This window comes from Myodes glareolus, chromosome 6 (genome assembly GCF_982192425.1).
Source record: "Myodes glareolus chromosome 6, mMyoGla1.1, whole genome shotgun sequence".
NCBI classification, from domain to species: Eukaryota; Metazoa; Chordata; class Mammalia; order Rodentia; family Cricetidae; genus Myodes; species Myodes glareolus.
In genome coordinates, this window is record NC_142031.1 from 86701999 (window position 1) to 86722782 (window position 20784).

A 20784-nucleotide genomic window follows, 5' to 3' on the forward strand; every position below is an offset into this window, starting at 1 on the left:
GGTCCTTTCAGCCAAGCCCAATGACCTGAGCTGGATCCCATTACCCACAGTGTGGAAGAAGAGGACGGACCCATACACATTCTAGGCTCTAAACTGTCATGTCTGGCAACCAAATTGGGAGAGCTATGCTGTGCTGTGTTCCTACAAACCAAAAAAGGCTCAGGCATTGTCAGCTCCGGAAAGGAAATCCCAAACTGTGCTCCCAGCTTCAGAAGACCATCCCTCCTGCATGGCTGAGTCATCTGAACGGCATGCTGCCAGCACAGCTCCAAAGAGAGCTCAGAGGGTTCGCGCACCCACGAGGTCAGTTCCCCGGTTAGGCTAAGTAGGATCTGTTCTGTCGCGAGGTCAGTTTCCCTGGTTAGGCTAAGTAGGATCTGTTCTGTCGGCATCGGTCGATTTTCATTGAGAAATTCAACCCAGACTGTGACATTTCTCTCACTGACTCTAACCGATACAAAAGCTATGATCTTCCACATTTTATGCTTTGCGGAGAACTTGATTTAATCCCAACACAGGGAGGGAAAGCAGAAAGCCCTGACAAGCCCTTTGAAAGGGTAAGAAGTTAGTTAAGGGCTAGAATGATGGCTCAGTGGGCAAAAGCACTTGTTTCATGGTATGAAAACCTAATTTGAAACCCCAGGACCCACGTGGAAAAAACAGACGTGGAGTCTGTACAGGGAACTGTACCCAGGAGAATACCTCAAGCTCACGGGGCAGCTGGTCTGCTAAATACAACAGAAATCAATAGCAGCCCTGCTTCAAAGTAGAAGGTGAGAACCAAGATTCAAAAGTCGTCAGCCTTGATATGCACATCACACACAAACCTACCCACCGAGGATGCACAGACCCTGGGTTCCATCCTCAGCTCCCTCTCAGAAGGGCAAAACAGAGCAGAACATTTTAAGTCGCAGTAGGAATATAAAGAATTTACTGAAGTAGTCAAGCGAAATGACACATTTGTAATCCCAGCACTAGACAAAGAGAGGATGTGAGATTCAGTTCAAAGACAGCCCAGAACAAAGCAAGGTTCCATTAAAAAAAAACAAAAAGTTACTGAAAAAAATTATTGGGTGGTTTGGATAACAATGGCCCCTATAGGCTCATGTATTTGAACGCTTGGTCATCAGGGATTCAAAGTGGAAAGATGAGGAAGTGTGACCTTGTTGGAGGAAGTGTGTCACTGGGGGTGGACTTTGCCAAGGCCAGGTTCCCTCTCCCCTCCTTCTGTTTACGGATCAGGATGCGGAGCTCAGCTACTTTTCCAGCACCAGGCCTGCCTGTTGCCACGCCCTCCATCTGAGGCTAATGGACTAAACCTCTGAACTGTAAGCCAGCCCCGATTAAATGTCTCCTTTCTAAGAGCTGCACTGGTCATGGTGTCTCTTCACAGCAACACAACAGTGGCTAAGACAACTTCAAAAAAATATTTTCTTTGTTGCTATTGTTTTCTTTTTTGTTTGTTGAGACAGGGTCTCCTGTAGCATGAACTGACTTCAGAATCGCTAAGTGGCTAAGGATGACCTTGAACTTACTCTCTTCTCTCAAAACCTGGTGTGGGGATGACGGGCATGCATCCCCACATGTGGTTTCTGAGGTGCTGGGGAGCAAAGCCAAGGCTTCACGCAAAACAGACAAGTAACTCCCAAGGCACTTGCAGCCCCAGGCCTCAGAGGACTTTCTTTTGGCGAAAGAGAGCCAAGTGTCTCACAGCTGCAATCCCAGTCCTGGGGAGACAGAGGCAAGAGGAACGCTCCAAGTGTGAGGCCAGCCTGCTCTACAGGGAGCTCCAGACTACACACTGAGACCTCATCTCCCAAAAAAGGAACAAAACAAAAAAGATCATCTGTGGAAAACTTGAGACTAGCTATACGAATTATAAAAATGGCTTTCATTCAACTGCTTATATATAAAATATAAAATGTGAATATGTAGTTTTCCAACCCATAAATCATGTCACATAATTATAAAAGTAAAAGCAGCACAAAGCCTTGAGAAAAAAGCTTAGGAATTAACCAATTACTAGAATGCTTCATTTGGTGATCAATAAGCAACGTGACATAAATTTTAAAGTAGGAACATAATACTTGCTGTTGAGAAAAATAGAAACCATTAACATTCGAAAGAACAGATCAATAAGAAAATGTATACCATAAAACATAATTAACTTGTCAACTAATAAAACTTTGTAGTATTTACAGTTGATAATAATCTGGCTAATGAGACACAAACTCACTGTAACTGCTAATTATAAAATGTTATTCACAAAAATAAAAACATTATAAAACAGCAAGAGGAAAATAACCTTAGAGATGCAAGTTTATTACTTTAATGCTTTGATAGAAAATGATTTTATGACAACTCCAACCAAGCAGCAGAAGCAGTCTGGAGAGAACTGGGAAGTGCCACCGAGGACAGGGGTAGAAGTGTGGGGGGGGGGGGGTAGAAGTGTCATCGAGGATGGGGTAGAAGTGTCACCAAGGACGGGGGTAGAAGTGTCACCAAGGATGGGGTAGAAGTGTCAGAGGACGGGAGTGGGGATGGGGGGATGGGGGGGGTGGGGGGTGGGGGGATGGGGGGGGTGGGGAGTAGAAGTGTCATCGAGGATGGGGTAGAAGTGTCATCGAGGATGGGGTAGAAGTGTCACGGAGGACGGGGGTAGAAGTGTCAGAGGACGGGGGTGGGGATGGGGGGGGTGGGGGGTGGGGGGGTGGGAGGGGTGGGGAGTAGAAGTGTCATCGAGGATGGGGTAGAAGTGTCACGGAGGACGGGGGTAGAAGTGTGACCAAGGATGGGGTAGAAGTGTCAGAGGACGGGGGTAGAAGTGTCACCAAGGAAGGGGGTAGAAGTGTGACCAAGGATGGGGTAGAAGTGTCAGAGGACGGGGGTAGAAGTGTCACCACGGACGGGGGTAGAAGTGTGACCAAGGATGGGGTAGAAGTGTCAGAGGACGGGGGTAGAAGTGTGACCAAGGATGGGGGTAGAAGTGTCACGGAGGACGGGGGTAGAAGTGTCACCAAGGACAGGGTAGAAGTGTGACCGAGGATGGGGGTAGAAGTGTGACCAAGGATGGGAAGAAGTGTCTTCGAGGATAGGGCATCACTATCTCACATGAGACAGGGGGGACCTCGGATTTTTATTTTTTGAGACAGTGTCTTACGTTCCTCAGGCTAGCCTGAACTCCTAACCCACCTGCCTCCACTTCCCAAGTGCCTGTCCTACAGGCAGGCACTACATCACCTGACAGTGCCTTAGAACTGATTTGAAAGGAGAACATGGGACTCACAAGGTCAGGTTCTCGTCAACTTGAAGGAGCCAGGCGCAATGGCACACTTTTTCCCAGTTCTCAGTAGCTGAATTAGAGGCCAATATGGGTTATGAGTTGTCAGTCGGCCTGGGCTATGCTGTGAGACCCTGTCTCCAAACAAACAGTAACAAAAAAAAATACCCTGTCTTCAAACAATAACAACAACAACAAAATAACAAATGGACTACATCTCACAGAATAGATGTCTCTAAATAGGCATCTGAGAAGAAATGCCCAGAGATAACAGAAACATCACCAAAGACACACAGCAGCTTACTGATGTAAATCTCACACAGGGACATTCAGTACCTTTTCAGAATGTCTATGTTAAAGAACAAACCACTGGAAGAGAAAAAAACAGAACAGTAGAATAATAATCTACTGAGCTAGGTGCAGTGACTCACGCCTTTAATCCCAGCACTCAGGAGACAGAGGCAGGCAGTTGTCTGTGAGGTTACTTACCTAAGTCTACATAGAGAGTTCCAGGACAGCTAGGACTACCATAGAGAGACTCTGACTCCAAAAGGGGTGGGGGTAGGATCTGCCTGACACCATACTTAACAATGGATGCCCTAGAGCAATCAAATTTCTTTAAAGTTCTAAGAGAAAAATATTTTGAACCCAAAATTCTATAAAGATCCCAAATAACAACACATACGAGGATAGAGACATTTTAAGGAATGCAAAGATTTAGAACATTTACCATCAACACCTTTCATGGAAAAAAAAATTAGAAAAGGACATATTTCAGCAAAGCAAAATAATGCAAAAATAAAGGTGATGTTGACAGAAGAAGCAGTGAAGGGAAGAAAGTGCACGGGTAGGAAATGAGAGTCTTTCCTGAGTTTTTATTAGTGTATGTATCCTATGTGTATGAGTAGATGACTATGCACCATGTGTACCTGATGCCCCTGGAGCCACAAGAGGGCATCGGGTCCTCTGGACTGGAGTTAGATGGTTGTGAGCAACCACGTGAATCCTGGAAATAAAGCCTGAATTCCCTGCGAGAGCAGCAGGGCTCTGAACCGTTGAGCCATCTCTCGAGCCTGGGAAACACAAGTCTTCAGAAGTACATATGGAGCGAGGCATGGTGGTAGAAGCCTGTAATCCCGGCGTTTGGAAGACGAGAGTCAGGCTGCGACCACAGTGAATTCTACATAGCGAAACCCTGTCTCAAAACCAACAAATAAACAGGTGAGAAGGCAGCTAAGAGGCACAGAGAAATACAGTGGCAGTGACAAATAGGGAAAAATATGTTGACTCCAACTTCAGTTGCTCAGAGGGAAGGAACCAGAAGCCACAACCACAAGCTAAGCCTGGAGGCCCTGATGACAACAGACACGCAGCCCTAGCAGCGAGAGAAACCCACAGGTCTCTCAAGCCTGAAGTCAGCAGAAGGGTTGTCTGACAGAGACTCCTCCGACGGGAAGGCTAGGTCTGAAGAACATATTGCAGAAAGCCACAGCCGTAACAAACAGCGAGACCGGAGTGGCAACACTCTCCGACAAAGGGAAGTGCAGAAGCAGACAAGCCACTCTGAGTTCTAGCAGACCTGGAAGGAGAAGGCACAAAGCACTGGGATGGGAGTGGGGGGAGGTGTGGAGGGACTGAGGATAGAGCTGGAAGGTAGAACGCTTGCCTACAATGTAAGAGGTACTGGCTCAATCTTCAGCAATAGGGGGTCAAAGATGGTAGAGTATTTGCCTAGGACACTCAAAGCCTGGGCTGGATTCTCACCCTAGGAAAGCAGAACAAGTGAAACCATGTGTTTGATCCCCACCAGTGCAAATTAATGAATTAAAATGCCTTCAAACCAAATTCAGCAAAATATGAAAGAGATTGCACACCAAGATTCAGTCAGTTTTGTTCCAAGAATTCCCCTTTCACCAAACAGAAATCGGTAAGTAAAGCATAGCACATAAATCAAATCTAGGACAAAAATTAAACAACCGTCTCCGCATACACAGAAAAAGCCTGCGACAACATTCCACATCATGTCACAATAAAAAGCCTGGAGGAATTTGGAATGGAAAGATATCATCACAATATGACAAAGGTAAGACAGGACAGACTGACAGCCAACACTGCAGCAAACAGAGAAGAGGCGAACACAACATGACAAAGGTAAGACAGGACAGACTGACAGCCAACACTGCAGCAAACAGAGAAGAGGCGAACACAACATGACAAAGGTAAGACAGGACAGACTGACAGCCAACACTGCAGCAAACAGAGAAGAGGCGAACACAACATGACAAAGGTAAGACAGGACAGACTGACAGCCAACACTGCAGCAAACACTTTTGCTCTGAAGTCAGGAGAATCCGCTCTCTCCATACTTTTCCAGTAGAGTGCTTGTGCTCTCCAGCAGAGTAAGAAATAAAAAGGGCACAAAGGGGGTGGGGATGTTAGATTATCCATATTTGCAAATGGTGAGGTCTGCACTTGAAAGACCCTCCTCAGCCAGGCGGTGGTGGTGCACACCTTTAGTCCAAGCACTTGGGAGGCAGAGGCAGGTGGATCTCTGTGAGTTTGAGGCCCCCTTGATCTATAAAACAAGTTACAGGACAGTCAAAGCTACACAGAGAAAGCCTGTCTCAAAAAACAAAACAAAACTAAACAAAACAAAACAAAAAGTTGGGTGGCCATGGCTCACATGCTTAATCTCAGCACTTGGGAGGCAGAGACAGGAGGATCTCTGTGAGTTCCAGGCCAGCCTGGTCTATAAGGACACCAAAATCTACAAAGAGGAAACCCTGCCTACAAAACAAAACAGACAAACAAAAAATCTCAATGACATACCCTCATGGAAAAAAAAATCCTAAAATTCATATGAAAACACACAGACCTTGAATAATCAAAGCAATCCTAAGAAGAAAGCAAGGCTGGGGGTCTAAAATATCTGGCTTCAAACTATACCAGTGCCATAGAAACAAAAGAGCATGTTCTGACACAAAGCACACAGACCAATGCATAGACTAGAGAACCCAGAGCTGAAAAGGGCACACGCTGGTGCTCTTCTGAGGACCTACGTTCAATTCTCAGCACCTACGTGGGGGCTCATTACCGTCTGTAACTCCAGTCAAGGGGATCCAATGCCTTCTTCTGGCCTCTGCAGGTACCAGGCATGCATGTGGTACACAGACATACACGGAGGCAAAACCTCACACATATAAAATAGTAATTTCTCATAGAAAAAGAGATAAAACCAGAAAGAAACCCACACAGCTACAATCCCTTAAGTCTGGCAAAGGTGAAAGGGCAGCCTTTCCTACAAAGGATCCTGGAAAAACTGAATGGCCACATGTAGAATGAAACTAGACCCTCTCTCACCCTGCTCAAAAACCAATTCAAACTGGATCAAAGACCTTAATGTGCACCCTGAAAGGAAAACATAGAGAATACACTTCAAGATGGAGGATAAGCAAGGGGTTGCCGAAAAGTCCTTCATAGCTCAAGATGATAATACAGAGAATGATTCATGGGGAGGGGACTGGAGAGTTGACTCAGAGGTTAAGTGTGCTTCTCTGGTAGAGGACCTGGGCTCAATTCTAAGCACCCACATGGTGGATCACAACTGTCCATAACTCCACTTTCAGTGAATCTGATACGTTTTTCTAAACTCCGCAGGCACCAGGAACATACGTGCAGGCCACATACATTCATACAGCAAAGCACTCATACAGAAAACAAATAAGTCTGAAAATGAAAAAAAAAAAAAAAGAAGAAGAAGAATTGACTACTTGCAGCCAGGCACACACTTTTAGCCCCAGCCCTCTGGAAGCAGAGACAGGCAGATTTCTGTGAGTTTGAGTCCAGCCTGGTCTACACAGAGAGTTCCAAGCCAGTGAACCCTGTCTCGAGGGGGAAAAATAAAATGTAAAGAATCGACTAATGTAATAGAAGAAAGTTAAAAACTTTTCTCATAGCAAAGGAAAGCAGCAGAATGAGCAGACAGTCTGCATAATGAAAGAAAGTCTTTGCCAAGTAAACAACTGATGGGGGATTAAATACACTGCATCTATAAAGAACTAAAGCCAGACTTAGTGGCTCACACCTGTAATCTCAGGACTGGGGAAGATGAGGCATGATTGCCAAGGGTTTGAGACCAGCCTGGGCTACGAGCCTGCACTACGTGTAGTGTGAAACCCTGTCTCAAGGAGACAGACAGAAAAGAAACTCTCGGGGGTGGTGGTGCACGCATGTGATTCCAGCACTTGGGGGGTGGAAGCTGGAAGACCAAGATTACAAGGTCAGACTCTTTTATGTAGTAAGTAAGTTCAAAGCCAGCCTGGGATTCACAAAAAGTAGTCTCCAAAAAGGGGTGAAAAAATAGGAAGCCACTTGTGGCTTGAATGAGAACAGCTTCATAGGTTCATATGCTTGAATACCTGGTCCCTGGTTGGTGTAACTATCTGGGAAAGATGAGGAGGTGTGGCCTTGTGGGTAGAGGTGGGAAGAGGGAGGAGGGAAGAAGGAAGGAGGGGCTGACTTTAAGGTTTCCAAAGACTCAGGCTATTTCTGGTGTGTTCTCTGCTTCATGGCTGTGGATAAAGACGTAGATTCTCCGTCACTACCCTGCCATGTCTGCTGCCTACTCTGTGCTCCCTCTTGCCATCTGGACTCTAACCCTCTGGAACTGAAAGCCCCAATTCAACACCTTCTTTTACAAGTTGCCTTGGTCATGCTGTCTGATCACAGCAATAGAAAGGAAACTAAGACAGTATCCCAGTGTCAACCTTTAGTTCCCATATTCACACATACATACATTGTAAGCTACATACTCCCCTCCAAAAAACCTACCAAGTATACTATCTATAGGAATTGTTCATATCTAAATAAGATCTAGCAAAATTTTAATTCCTTGTATACCTAATACTGTAAATATTTAACAATAAATACTTGGTGGAAAACTGCAAATATTAGCTGGAATATGGTAACACAGACCTATATTTGGAGCATTTAGATTATAAGTATACATGAAGTTGGTGCTCAAAAACAAAAAGCATAATACTGCCCATTTGTTTTAAGGAAAGAATAAGCTTCCTCCATTGAAATGTCACAATGAAATATAAATTTCCTCAAATCTGTACCCACAAAGAAACTATAATAAGTAATAACAAAAACACTACCCTGATGGTTACTTTCAAAATTTTTTATTTCAATATGTTAATTTCTTAATAAAAGTATGCATGATATAATCTAAAGAAGTATGACCTGGGACTAGGATGTACCTCAGAGGGAGGGCACTTCCTAGAATGCACAAGATCTTGAGTTCACTCCCTAACACACACACACACAAATATTATAAATATATAAACCATGCTAGTATATATAAATTATATCTCTGCAGCGAGGCTGTGGTGGTGCACATCTTTAATCCCAGCACTCAGGAAAGCAGGTGGATGTCTGTGAGTTTGAGGCCAGCCTGATCTACAAGAGCTAGTTCTAGGACATGCTCCAAAGCTACAGAGAAACCCTGTCTCAAAAAAATAATAATTAGTAGTAGTAGTAGTATTCTATCTCTGTATGTACACAGAGAGAAGAAAGAGAAGAAACATTCTACCCAAAAACTACTCCCATTTAAACTGCAAGGAGGGCTGGGAAGGTGGCTTAGTGACTAAGAGCACTGGCTGTTCTTCCAGAGGACCAGGCATGCGTGTGGTGCACAGACATATACGTGTGTAAACAAAGACTGCTCTTTAGTTTCCTGGCTGCCCTGACCAAAATAATCACACAGAAACTATATTAATTACAACACTGCTTGGTCAATAATTTAGGCATAGTTTTGGCTAACTCTTATATCCTAAATTAATCCATTTTTATTAATCTGTATTGTCATGAGGCTGTGGATTACTGGTAAAGGTTTGGGCATCTTTCTCCTTCAGCCACTACATGGTGTCTCTCTGACTCTGCCTACTCTCTCTGTGTTTCTCTGCTTGGATTTCCCACCTTGCTTTGCTCTGCTAAGTCATTGGCCAAAACAGCTTTATTCATCAACCAATAAAAGCAACACATATACAGAAGGACATCCAACATCATACATGCAGGCAAACACCCATACACCCAAAATAAAAATTAAATAAAAAAACAAATAAATAAGAGACAAAAAGTTTTGTAGTCATAGAAAACATTTTCCTCACATCATGAAAAACACAAAACTCCTCCCCCCATCCAAAAGAAAGTCGTTTCACTTACTAGCATGCTTATCGGCAAGCATTATTAGCGTGTTGGAGATATCACGTCGTCTATAGAAGCATACAACTTTTGCTTCCACGTTGCCACTCGCAGTCTAAGAAATGAGAAAAACAAAAGTCACATGAGACCTTAAGTCTCCACGATTAAATGTGCTTAAAAACTGAATGTAGCAGCACGTGCCTATAACCTCAGCCCTCGCAAAGCTAACTCCGAAAGACTGTACAAAGTTCGCTGACAGTCTGATCTACATAGAGAATTCCACACCAGCCAGCCAGGGCTACGTAGCAAGACACTGTCTCAAAAAGCAAACAACAGTGGCAAAACCTGGAGAGAAGGAAGTGGAGACAAGCTCCCGCTAACTTTGTGCGCATGCGTGTTGTGAGACCCTGGCTGGCCTTGCGTTCACCATCTTCTTGCCTCCACCTCCCCCAGGCATTCACAGTCATACCAGCCAGACTGATCCTTCCAATTTTAAAAGCCACAAATAATTTGTTCATGGTACTGATTTTAATCATCTTTGTAAAGCATTGCTGTACATTGACTACTCAAACCCATCCCCAGATGACACAAATTAAGTGGAATATCACCCAGCCCAGTCCTAGGACGACTCTCCACAGGGGGCAGTAGCCAGCATGCAGAATAGAACTGCAGAAACACTCTCTACACGATCAACAGTCTCAGTTTACCTTCAAGTAAGAAACTATGCAAAACTGTAAGCTCCCCAAACAGACGTCTTTCTGACTAGTCTAGAATACAGTATGTGCTGGGCAGTGGTGGTACACGCCTTTAATCCCAGCACTTGGGAGGCAGAGGCAGGCAGATCTCTGTGAGTTTGAGGCCAGCCTGGTCTACAAGAGCTAGTTCCAGGAAAGGCACCAAAAACTATAAAGAAACCCTGTCTCGAAAATAAAAAAAAAAAAAGAAAGGAAGGAAGGAAGGAAGGAAGAAGAAGAAGGAAAAAGAAAAAAATAGAATACAATCTGCAGTCAGCTCGGATGCAATTTACTGCAGCTGAGGCCCAGGCTCCTATTCTAATATCTATAAATTCTGCAGGCTTTCAAGCAGGCCAATCATTCACTGGCAAGCTCTTCATAAAAGCACATAGATTACAATAAAATGTTACCGTAATGTCCAATTTCTAACATACGTGGCACACGCATGCAGAATGTATTTGGACTTAAGAGATATATTCAAATAGAAAGAATGTATACCATAATAAATTTGTCAATTTTACCAAGTTCAACAGCAACATTTTAGTTCGGCAGCAAATATTTTAGCGAGAAATGGTTCTGTGGAAATATTGCCCCTTCAAAATGAAATCATATTAAATTCCTACCCAAATGCCAATACATTTTGTAATGTTGTGATCAAACTCATCCCCCAGAAGCAATGATCCAGCAATCTGCTAAAAGAACAGGCCGATATTTCCATGTAAATAAAATCTAGGGCTCCACTCTATGTGCTTTCTCATCTCCGTCTCATTAGTGAGCTCGCCTAAGAGCAACGCTCTACAAAGATGATCAAATTCTCAGTTAAGTCTGCTTGAGGGATAAAGCTGTAATTCAGAATATTTCCTCTTTTCCTTTTTTTTTTTCTTTTTTTTTTTTCAAGACAGGGTTTCTTTGTGTAGCCCTGGCTGTTCTGGAACTCGCTCTGTAAACCAGGCTCAAACTCTGAGATCGCCTGCCTCTCCCTCCCAAGTGCTGGGATTAAAGGAATGTGCCATCCACCCGCTCTACTTTTTTAAAGACAAGATCTTACTACATAATACAAGCTGTCTTAGAACCGGTAATCCTCCTGCCTCAACCTACCTAGTGCTGAAATTAATAGGTGTATAGCATCATACGTGGACATAAAAATAGCTAGGTGAGATTGGGTGTGGTGACAAACACCTTTAGTACCAGCACTCAGGAGGCAGAGGCAGGAGAATCTCTGTGAGTTCAAGGCCAGCCTCATGTACAAAGTGAGTTCCAGGACAGCCAGGAAAGACTATACTCTCAAAATACAAAAAGCAACAATATAAGACCTCTTTGGGTCTGGAGATGGCTCAGTGGTTAAGAGCACTGGCTGCTCTTCCAGAGAACCCATGTTCAATTACCAGTACCCAATTACCAGTACCCACAAGGCAGCCCACAACTGTCTATAACTCCAATTCCAGGGGATCCCACACCTTCACACAGACATACATGCAGGCAAAATACCAATGCACATAAAATAAAAACAAATAAATAAAAATAAGTAAATTATAAACAATAATAACATCTTCAGGACTAAGGGATGTAGCTCAGTTCAGGGTGCATTCTTATAATGTGCACAGCCTGGGGCTCAATGCCCAGCAACAAAAATCTTCTCCTGGGCCACACACACTCTTGACTATTGGCTAACTCACAATAGTGCAGTATTGTTCTTGCCTTACGACTACAGGACTATTGTCCTTCCCCCAGGACTATAGTACAGCATGGTTCTTCCCTTCCACAGAATACACAGAAACCATTTCTCTGAAGCTCTGTTATTCTAAACAATGATGCACTGAGAAGTGGCTAGTCTGCAACAATTTCTGGTGTGTAAAGAACTGAGTGCAGGGATTGAGGGTACATGTGTTATAAATGTTAAGCATTAAAGTTGAGCCTAGTAGACCACCACTCCTAGAATCAGAGACCCAGAACATCAAGAATTGAAGACAAGTCTGGGCTCTGTCCTTTTTTTTTTTTTCTTGAGACTTTGTCTCAAAACAAAAACAAAAAAACAAGGGCTATAAATATAAACACAGCTTAGTGATATAGCACTGGCCCAGCATGTTCAAGGCCCTGGGTTCAACTCACAGTACTCCAAATGGACAGTCGGGAATCAATGGGAAAATTCCCTAATATCCATGCCTATTGCCAATAGTACCCAAATGGCAGGAGGGATCCTGATTAAGGCTCTATGAAATGGCATTAGGAGATCTTTTGCAAATTATTTGAAAAAATTGTATATGCAGGTGGGGTAACTCAGTATACCACCAATGCTATAAGCTCAGCATTCAGCAGGCAGAGGCAGGAGAATTGGCCCAGGTTTGAGTCCAGCTCTGTTTACATTGCAAGTTCTAGGCCAACAGGCCTAAACTGTAAGAGTCTGTCTCAAAAACAATACAGCTCAGTGGTAGGACATTTGTCTAGCTAAGCAATGGCCTGGACTCAGTGTTTAGTGATGAGTAGTGTGGGGGTAGCTAGGGAAAGCTACAGATACAATTCAACATCCCCAGCCAGTCAGGCAGGTCAGAGCCCATCTGTGATTCTAGCATTCAGGAGGACAGTTCAAGGCCCACCTCTGTCTCACAGTGAGTTCAAGGCCAGCCTAGGCTACGTGACCCTGCTTCAACAATAGAAACTCTGAGGTCAGCATGAACCATCAAGAAAGTTCAAGACTAACTTGGGGAACATAGCAAGATTTGTCTCAATGCTGGGTATGGCATACATCTTTAATACTGGCACTTGAGGTAGGCAGAGTTCTGTGTTTCTGAGGCCAGCCTGGTCTCCACAGGAAGTTTCAAGCTAGCCAGGACTACATAGCGAAACCAGGTGTCAAGAAATAAAATAAAGTATGCAGTCTGAATCTCTGATTTTACCGGTGTGTGTGTGTGTGTGTGTGTGTGTGTGTGTGTGTGTGTGCATGATACTGGGTGTGTTGTGTGTGTGTATATGTGAGTGTACACATGGGGGGAGTTCTGTATATGTGCTCCTTTTATTGATTAAGGGATAAAGAAGCGGCTTTCGGCCAATGGCTTAACAGAATATAGCCAGGCTGGAAAAAATTAGAGAGTAGGCAAAGTCATGGAGACGCCCTCAGCCAGTAAGCCATCGCCATGTGGCGATACATAGGTTAATAGAAATGGGTTAATTAAAGATGTAAGAACTGGGGCTGGAGAGATGGCTCAGCAGTTAAGAGCACTGGCTGCTCTTCCAAAGGAGCCGGGTTCAATTCCCAGCGCCCACACGGCAGCTCACAACTGTCTGTGGTTCCCATTCCAGGGGATCTGACATCCTCATATAGAATATATATAGGCAAAACACAAGTGCACATTAAATAAATAAATAAATCTTTAAAAAAAAAAAAGGTGTAAGAGCTTGCTAGGAACACAAGCTGGAGTCATTGGCCAAGCAGTGTTGCGATTAATACAGTTTCTGTGTGACTATTTCAGGGCAGGGCAGCCGGGAACAAACAAACCGCCGCCAACAATGGGGTAAAAGAATTTTTCTCCTGTTTTACAGTGCTAGGGAGGGTGAGCTCAGAAATGGAAAAGCAAGCGCTGCACCACTGAGGCACACAGCCTTGAACTAAGTATCTGAAGGCGACAACCGACGTGGAAAAAAGCAAGCAGGAGGCATTTTTATTTGTTTTTTGGGGCGAAGCCTTCAGTTGCTCAAGCTGGCCTTGAGCTCTCCGCTGGTTGATAAGGACTTCCCATCCCCCCCAGTCTCCATCTCCTCAGTCCTGGACTATCGGCGTGGGCTGCCACACCCAGTTTTTTCTATGCTGGGCACTGAACCCAGGAGCTCTGAGTTACCACCTGAGCTGGACTTGGCACTTTCTGACCTGAAAAAGCACAGGTGAGGTGACGGAAAACACGTATGTAAGAGATGAACATGCCAGCCACAGTCTCACAAATAAAAGTAAAACTACAGAAGTGCTAACCGTAAAAGGTCACACACAGGATAGCCCTCTGTAAATACGTAATCTGGAGTTCAATTAGCAGCCTCTTTTGAGTTGGGGGCTGGGGGTGATAGAACCCAGGACTTTGCACAGCCTCTTTAAAATTCTAGAACTTTTAAGATTTGAAACTAAAACCTCCTGATAAGCATAATCCGATACTGTTAAAATTTTGTGCCCTTTTGCTGTGTGTGGTGCACAATGCTGATCCCAGACCTCAGAAACGAGCACCAGTTCACAGCCAGCCTGGACTTCATGCAACCCTGTCTCAAAACCACTTCTCTTTTTTACTTTCCCCTAGTCTATACTCAGATGAATAGAGGAAGAGTACAGAGGAAAACACTCATGTACATATAAATTTATACATTCTACATTGTCTACATTGTGTTTGCTTTCAATACCTGTTTTCCCAAACCAGTGTAAATTGTCGTCTTTTGCTTCAGTCATGGTAAGTATCTTAGCATAAATGGCTGGCACACAATTAAAGGCATTAAATAAACAATTGTTGAACTAGTGACTTTCTGAATTGTGCCATGTTTATGCTTATACATAGCATTACTATTCACCAAGTACTTTGATTCAACTTGTTTTTCTTTCTTTCTTTCTTTTTTGTTCTTGTTTTTCTAAGACAGGGTTTCTCTGTGTAGCCCTGGCTATCCTAGAACTCACTCTATACACCAGGCTGGCCTCAAACTCACAGAGATCTGCCTACCTTTTCCTCCCCCCTCTTTCCCCCCCAAACACCTCTGATTTTCCTAACCATTGTGTTTTTACACTGGCCTGGAACTCCCCAGGTAGGTTCACCTGGTTGGCTTGTGAGCCCCAGGGCAAGGACTGTAAGCAGGAGCCACTAAACCGGTTTCTCTTTCTATTTTTGAATATGGGTTCTGGGAATTGAACTCAGGCCCTACAGCTTGCAAGGCAACTGCTTTACCAACTGAGCCATCTACCCTGCCTCTCATTTTGTTTTTCTAGACAGCCTCAGTAATAAAACCCAGGCCAGACTTGAACTACATATAATATTCCTGCGTCAGTCTCTCAAGTGCTAGGATCACGTTGACTCATTTTACAATTTTAGGGTTGCTGGTGGTGGAGAGACAAGGCCTCACTCTGCAGCGCAGGCTAACCCTGAGCTCCCATGTGCCTAACTAGGTATAAACCGCCATGCCTAGTTCAGAAGGATACTTCCTTCTAAAGCTACAGGAGGAAAATATTAATTCACTAAAAATTGCAAAACAGCACTTGGGAAGCTGAGGCAGGAGGATTGTGATTTTGAAGTCAGTGAAAGCCTGTCTCAAACAAACAAGCAAAATACATACTACAGTTCTAAATAGGAAAAGGAATCGAGTTCTTCAACGGCCTTGATCTTTTAGCACTCAAATCAATTGAAGAGATCTGTAATCTTACTCAATATCATGAGACCAAAGAAAAAAAAGCAGAACGCTGAAATACGTGAAAGTTTGACTTTCACACTCTGGAACTGAACAACAGGCGTGGTAGCACATGCCTTTAATTCCAGCACTCGGGAGGCAGAGGCAAGCAGGTCGCTGTGAGTTCAAGGCCAGCCTGGTCTAAAAAGTGACTGCCAGGGCTGTCACACAGAGAAACCCTGTCTCGGGGGGGGGGGGGGGGGGGGGGTAAAATAAATAAATAAATAGATAAACAAATAAATAAATAAGTAAAATTAATTCTTAGTCTGGAACTGAAAGTAAAAATCACCCTAGGGTTTGGAGAGCACCCTGCTGCTCACTTCTCACCTTGTTGAGTTCTTCTATTCTTCTGATTAGGTATGGGTTGCTGGAGGAATTCTCAAAGTAAACATAATCTGCAATCAAAAAGTTACAGGTCTTTTCAGCAAATAGTTCACATTAGTCAGCCTCCCTCCTTTTTTTTTTTTTAGACAGGGTCACATGGTGTAGCCCTGGATGTCTTAGAACTTGCCATGTTAACCAGGCTGGCCTCAAGCTCACAGAGCCCTGCTCGCCTCTGCTAGGATTAAAGTGCTGGGGTTAGAAGTGGGCAACAGTTTATTGGGCTACAACTTTCTGCATCAGGTAACTCACCCCAGTAAGTAGGGAGGTTACACCCACCCGTGCCGCAACCTCAGTAAGCTGTACCATGCCTGTTACTTTCCTAGCACCCCCACTTCTGAGTAGCCCAAACTGATTTACAACTCAGTATCCCCCTGCTTCATACTCCCAAGTGTTGAGACTAGTAGCATGCATGACACCCTGCTTAGGTTTCTCTCACTTTTGCTTTTAGAAATAGCTTTCCATTAGTCCAAGATGGCAAGAACTAGCTATGTAGCTGAGACTGGCCCTCCGCTCTGAAGCTTCCTGCCCCCACCTCTTACAGGCTGAATTTACTGGCACGTGCCACAATGCCCAACCGTAAATTAGTTCTTTAATTAAAAAAAGAAGAAGCCTGACTCGGTGCAATGGGGTGGGGTGGCAGGATTACAAAGCAGGGGCCAGGCACAGTTACACAGCAAGACCTTGTTTCAAAAAAAAAAGAAAAAGAAAAGAAAAGAAAGAAGGGGGTGGTTGGAGAGAGAGAGAAAGAGAAAAACGTAAGTCTTAAGTCCCAGCACTTGGGAAGCAGAGGCAGACAGATCTCCATGAGGCCAGCCTGGTCTACAGAGTAAGTTCCAGGGCCGCTAGGGCTACGTAAACACCGTGTCTTAAACAAAACAAAACAAAACAAAAACCACTACAACAACGTTACATCTTCATCAGTTATTTATCAGAGCTCACTAAGGCATCCTCTCTGGGCAGCATCTGCATCCTTTCCCTCCAATCCAATCAGCCCTGGAGAACGTTTCTTACATAAAACTGTTGACCTCAGACAAATTCAGAGCAAAGGTGAGGGCTTAGCAGTCCAATTTCAATTCAAGCATCAACTTAAAAAAGAAAGACAGACAGACAGAAAGAAAGAAAACCAGCGGGCAGAGTGGGTAAGAGAAAGCTTAGTAACAAACTTTTCTATGCTCAACCTGGGAGGTGAGGACTAGGGCAGGGCTACTTGCTTGAGAGGCAGGACCGTCTAGGGAGGGTGTTGGGATCTTTTTACCCTTTTATCATATTTGATCCAACTCCATTTAGGCCCTTTTCTTATAAAGAAATCATGGCAAGTTTTCAACTAAACCTGCAGGATTTTTCCTGTAGCTTTTCCTCCAGAGTCGCTGGAAAGTTCCCACTGTGTGTTTACCTGAGAGACTAGACTGCACAGTCACTGTCTACCTTCCCGGCTCTCTGCCGGCTCTCTACTGCTAAGTGGCCTCATTTAGCCAGGCCATTCCCCACCATCATCCATCAGGAGCTCAGCTAATGAGCAAAGAAGGAAGAGCAAGCCTCACTCACAAACACGCCACTTATCTGAATTATTATTTTACCAGGAAGGAGGGAGGGAGGGCGTCGTGAGCAGAGAAAGTTTGTTTGACCTTATTTCTCTCTTCTGCAGAAGGCTGGGAAGACAGACAGCAGAGGCAACGTCTAGGCTGGGTTCAACTCCCCACCTGGGGCTGCGGTTCCCTGCCCCCCCACACACACACAGCCTCCACTCCTAGGGGGGCTGAACGAAAAACCGAAGGGAATGGGGGTGAAGCAGCAAAGATGCAGAGTCCTGGCTCTGCAAACAGGCCTGTCCAGCTGTGCCCCCTCTCTGGGCCACCATCGCCCCCAGCCCACACTAACACCGAAGCAGAAGCAGGGTCGGGGAGGGGGAGGTTGTTCCCAGCACCCACACACACACACCCCCAGTGCCCAAAAGCCACGCGAGGAAAAAAGCCACTCGGCTAGGGAGCTTGCAGGGGCCCTGTCCCTTTGGGGCGTTCGTAAAGAGGGTGTCCGATGCGTGTCCCCAGAAGAGGCCTGGCCCTGAGACGCCGGGCAGCGACAGTGGGGGAGGGGAGTGGGGGTGGGGAGCCCCCTGCGCCCCGCCCGCGGCGCCCTCGGCCCGGGCTCCTGGGCTGCGGGCGGTAAGCGTGCGCTGCCCGGACCCCCGTTCCCGCCGCCCGCGCCCCGACGGGCCGGGAAGGGCCGAGCCTTCCTACCTCCGACCCGGTACATGTTGGCCGCCATGTCCGCCCGCCCGCCCGCGGAGCCCGAGCCGAGCCCCGCCCGCCGCCGCCGCCTCAGCCTCGACCGCCGCCGCCGCCGCCGCCTCGCCACGGGGGAGGGGGAGGGACGGGGAGGGGACACCGAGGGAGGGGGCTGTGCCCGCCCCCAGCGCCGGCCGAGAGTTGCCGAGCGGGCCCCGGAGGCCGGAGCGCGGCGGGGACGGGGCGACGGGCTGCGGGGACCGAGGACCTCGGGGCCACCCGCATTAGCGTCCGAGCACACCAGGGCCGGGGGCTGTGGAAGAACCTGGGTGGGGACAGAGGCTCAGCCACTCCGAGCGTCTCCCCTGCCCTCGTCACCTGTCCGCCTTGGGACAGGTTCTCCTTTCCTGCTTCTGTCCCCAGGGACAGCCCTCTATGTGTGACCTCAAGCACATGAACGCCCTTCTGGGTACAACTCTCCGATTTAGTCAAGGCAAGCGACTGATGCTTGGCGTCCCTCCCTCGTGGTGAGAGGGTGCTTAGTGGCTTTAGAGCCTGCAGGCCCTGTCTGAGATCCAGCCACGAAAAGAGCTGAAAGAAGCTGGCTATCTACGCCCAACCACATTGGCAGGTCTATCATGGTTGTGCCAAAACTGAACTGAACAGAACCGACTCCCCCACATCCTCAGGCCTCTAAACAGGCTCTGTTTAAGGCGCGTGCTTTAACCAGGAAAGACCTTTAGCACAGGAAAGCTTCCTTTGCCGATAGAGGAACAGGGGCGCCACAAGCTGCCTTTGCCCCAGCGAAAGGAGGAGGTCCTGTCAAACAGTTTGGTGTAGTTGGTCACCTAAGTGGTTTTATGTCAAAACACCACCACCCTGTGCGAGCCTTTTTTTTTTTCCAGTATTGGGGATTGAAGCCAGGGCTTTATGCATCATAATCACTGAACTATACAGTCCCAGTTCTTCTGTGTTTGCTGGTTGGTTTTTAAATTTTTAGTACATTTATTTACTTAGTATATATGTGAGGTCACAAACGCCATGACACCTAGGTGTAGGGCTATCATATGGATGCGGGGTTTGAACTCGGGTAGTCATTTCAATGGCTGTAAGCACTTGCACCTACTTTCGCTATCTCATCAGCCTTATTTATGTTAAGCAGAGTCTCAGCTCAGGCTGACTCTTGTCACCTCCTGTTTCTCAAGTGCTGGGATTGTATGACAAGTGTGGGATAACATGGCCCACTGGAAAGTTTGTCAACGGTTAATTTTCCCATGCCGATTCCCCCTTTCGTTCAAGTTGGTGGCCACCTTGGGATACAAAGCAAGACCTTCTTGACTGCCTCGTCCCAAATGAACACACGACTTCCTTTAAGGAAACCCGAGCCATTCCAAACTACACCCAGACCTTGTTGCATAATAAACACGACGCTGATCGTCCACTAGTGCCTGGTGATACTGACTGAGGTCGGTGTCAGGGTAGGAGGTGTCCCCAGAGAAGGAGACTGCATTTTGGTTGATGTTCCTTTATCACAAAATATTGAGGAAAAATAATTTTATGAATAGCTGAGGCAAATAAATAAATGTGCTTTTGCCATTATTGCACCGATTACTCTGTGGCCTGTTTTCGCGTCTGTAAAACGGAGAGGGGACTTCCACTGCTCAGGCGTGCTAAGGGTCCGCTGCGGCGACATCTGAATGTGCTTTGTAAAGCAGACAACTGAAAGCACGGGGCAAACAGCGGGTGTCTGTTGCTTCCCTTTTACCCCAGAAAGCCCGAGATGCCAGAGGAGTTGGTAGAATGCTCCAAACTGTGAGCACTCCACTCTTCGGACCCAGAGAAGACAAAAGGGCTCTGGTACCGCGACAGTAGAGCTGCTATTTATCTCTTTCACTGGAGAGCCCACCAAAAACATTGGGACTTATCTGCACCACTCTCTGGTTCCAAGGTAACACACAAATAGGCTGAATAATTCACCTGGAACAGTCTCGTGGCATCAGTACTAAGTGGAATCCAGGACTTCCCTCTGGCCCACAACAGCATGAACCACAACATCTGTCTCCTAGTAAGAATGCAGCCTGAAAACTTCAAGAAAATACGTCACGAGTTTTAGAAGGTTTGCTCATATTTTTTTTTTAAGTAATAAATGAACAAGGGTTGGGGAGGTAGCTGAGGGGCAGCTCAGCTGGTAAAGATGCGTGCTGCCAAGCTTGGTGACTGAGTTTGATCCCTGCAACCCACATGGTAGAAAGAGTAAACCAATTCTTTTTATATTTTTATTTTTTCAAGACAGAGTTTTTCTTTGTAGCAGCTCTGGCTGTTCTGGAACTACTCGCTTTGTCAATCAGGCTGGCATCGAACTCATGCCTGACTCCGCCTCTGGAGGGCTGGGATTAAAGGAGTATGCCACCATGCCCGGAGAGAAAAACCAATCCCTAAAAGTTGTCCACATAGCCAGGGGGTGATGATGCACACCTTTAATCCCAGCACTCAGGAGGCAAAGACAGGAGGATCTCTGTGAGTTCAAGGCCAGTCTGGTCTACAAGAGCTA

General features: G+C 45.8%; 1 protein-coding gene across 7 annotated transcripts in view; it reads right to left on the minus strand.

The window, feature by feature from the left end:
• The window catches only part of Mta3 (metastasis associated 1 family member 3), a 119299-nt gene extending 100901 nt beyond the window's left edge, over positions 1-18398 (minus strand). For 3 of the 7 annotated variants that reach the window (XM_087907304.1, XM_087907303.1, XM_087907305.1), the window contains exons 1-3: positions 18246-18398; positions 15952-16019; positions 9506-9599 (exon numbers count right to left, since the gene is read on the minus strand). In XM_087907304.1, the coding sequence (XP_087763430.1) occupies positions 9506-9599; positions 15952-16019; positions 18246-18273 (190 nt within the window). In that variant the 5' untranslated portion in view covers positions 18274-18398. The remainder of the gene's footprint in view (positions 1-9505; positions 9600-15951; positions 16020-18245) is intronic. The other 4 variants (XM_087907307.1, XM_087907306.1, XM_087907308.1 and 1 more) reach the window with 2 other exon arrangements.
• Between the last annotated feature and the right edge of the window lie 2386 nt (positions 18399-20784).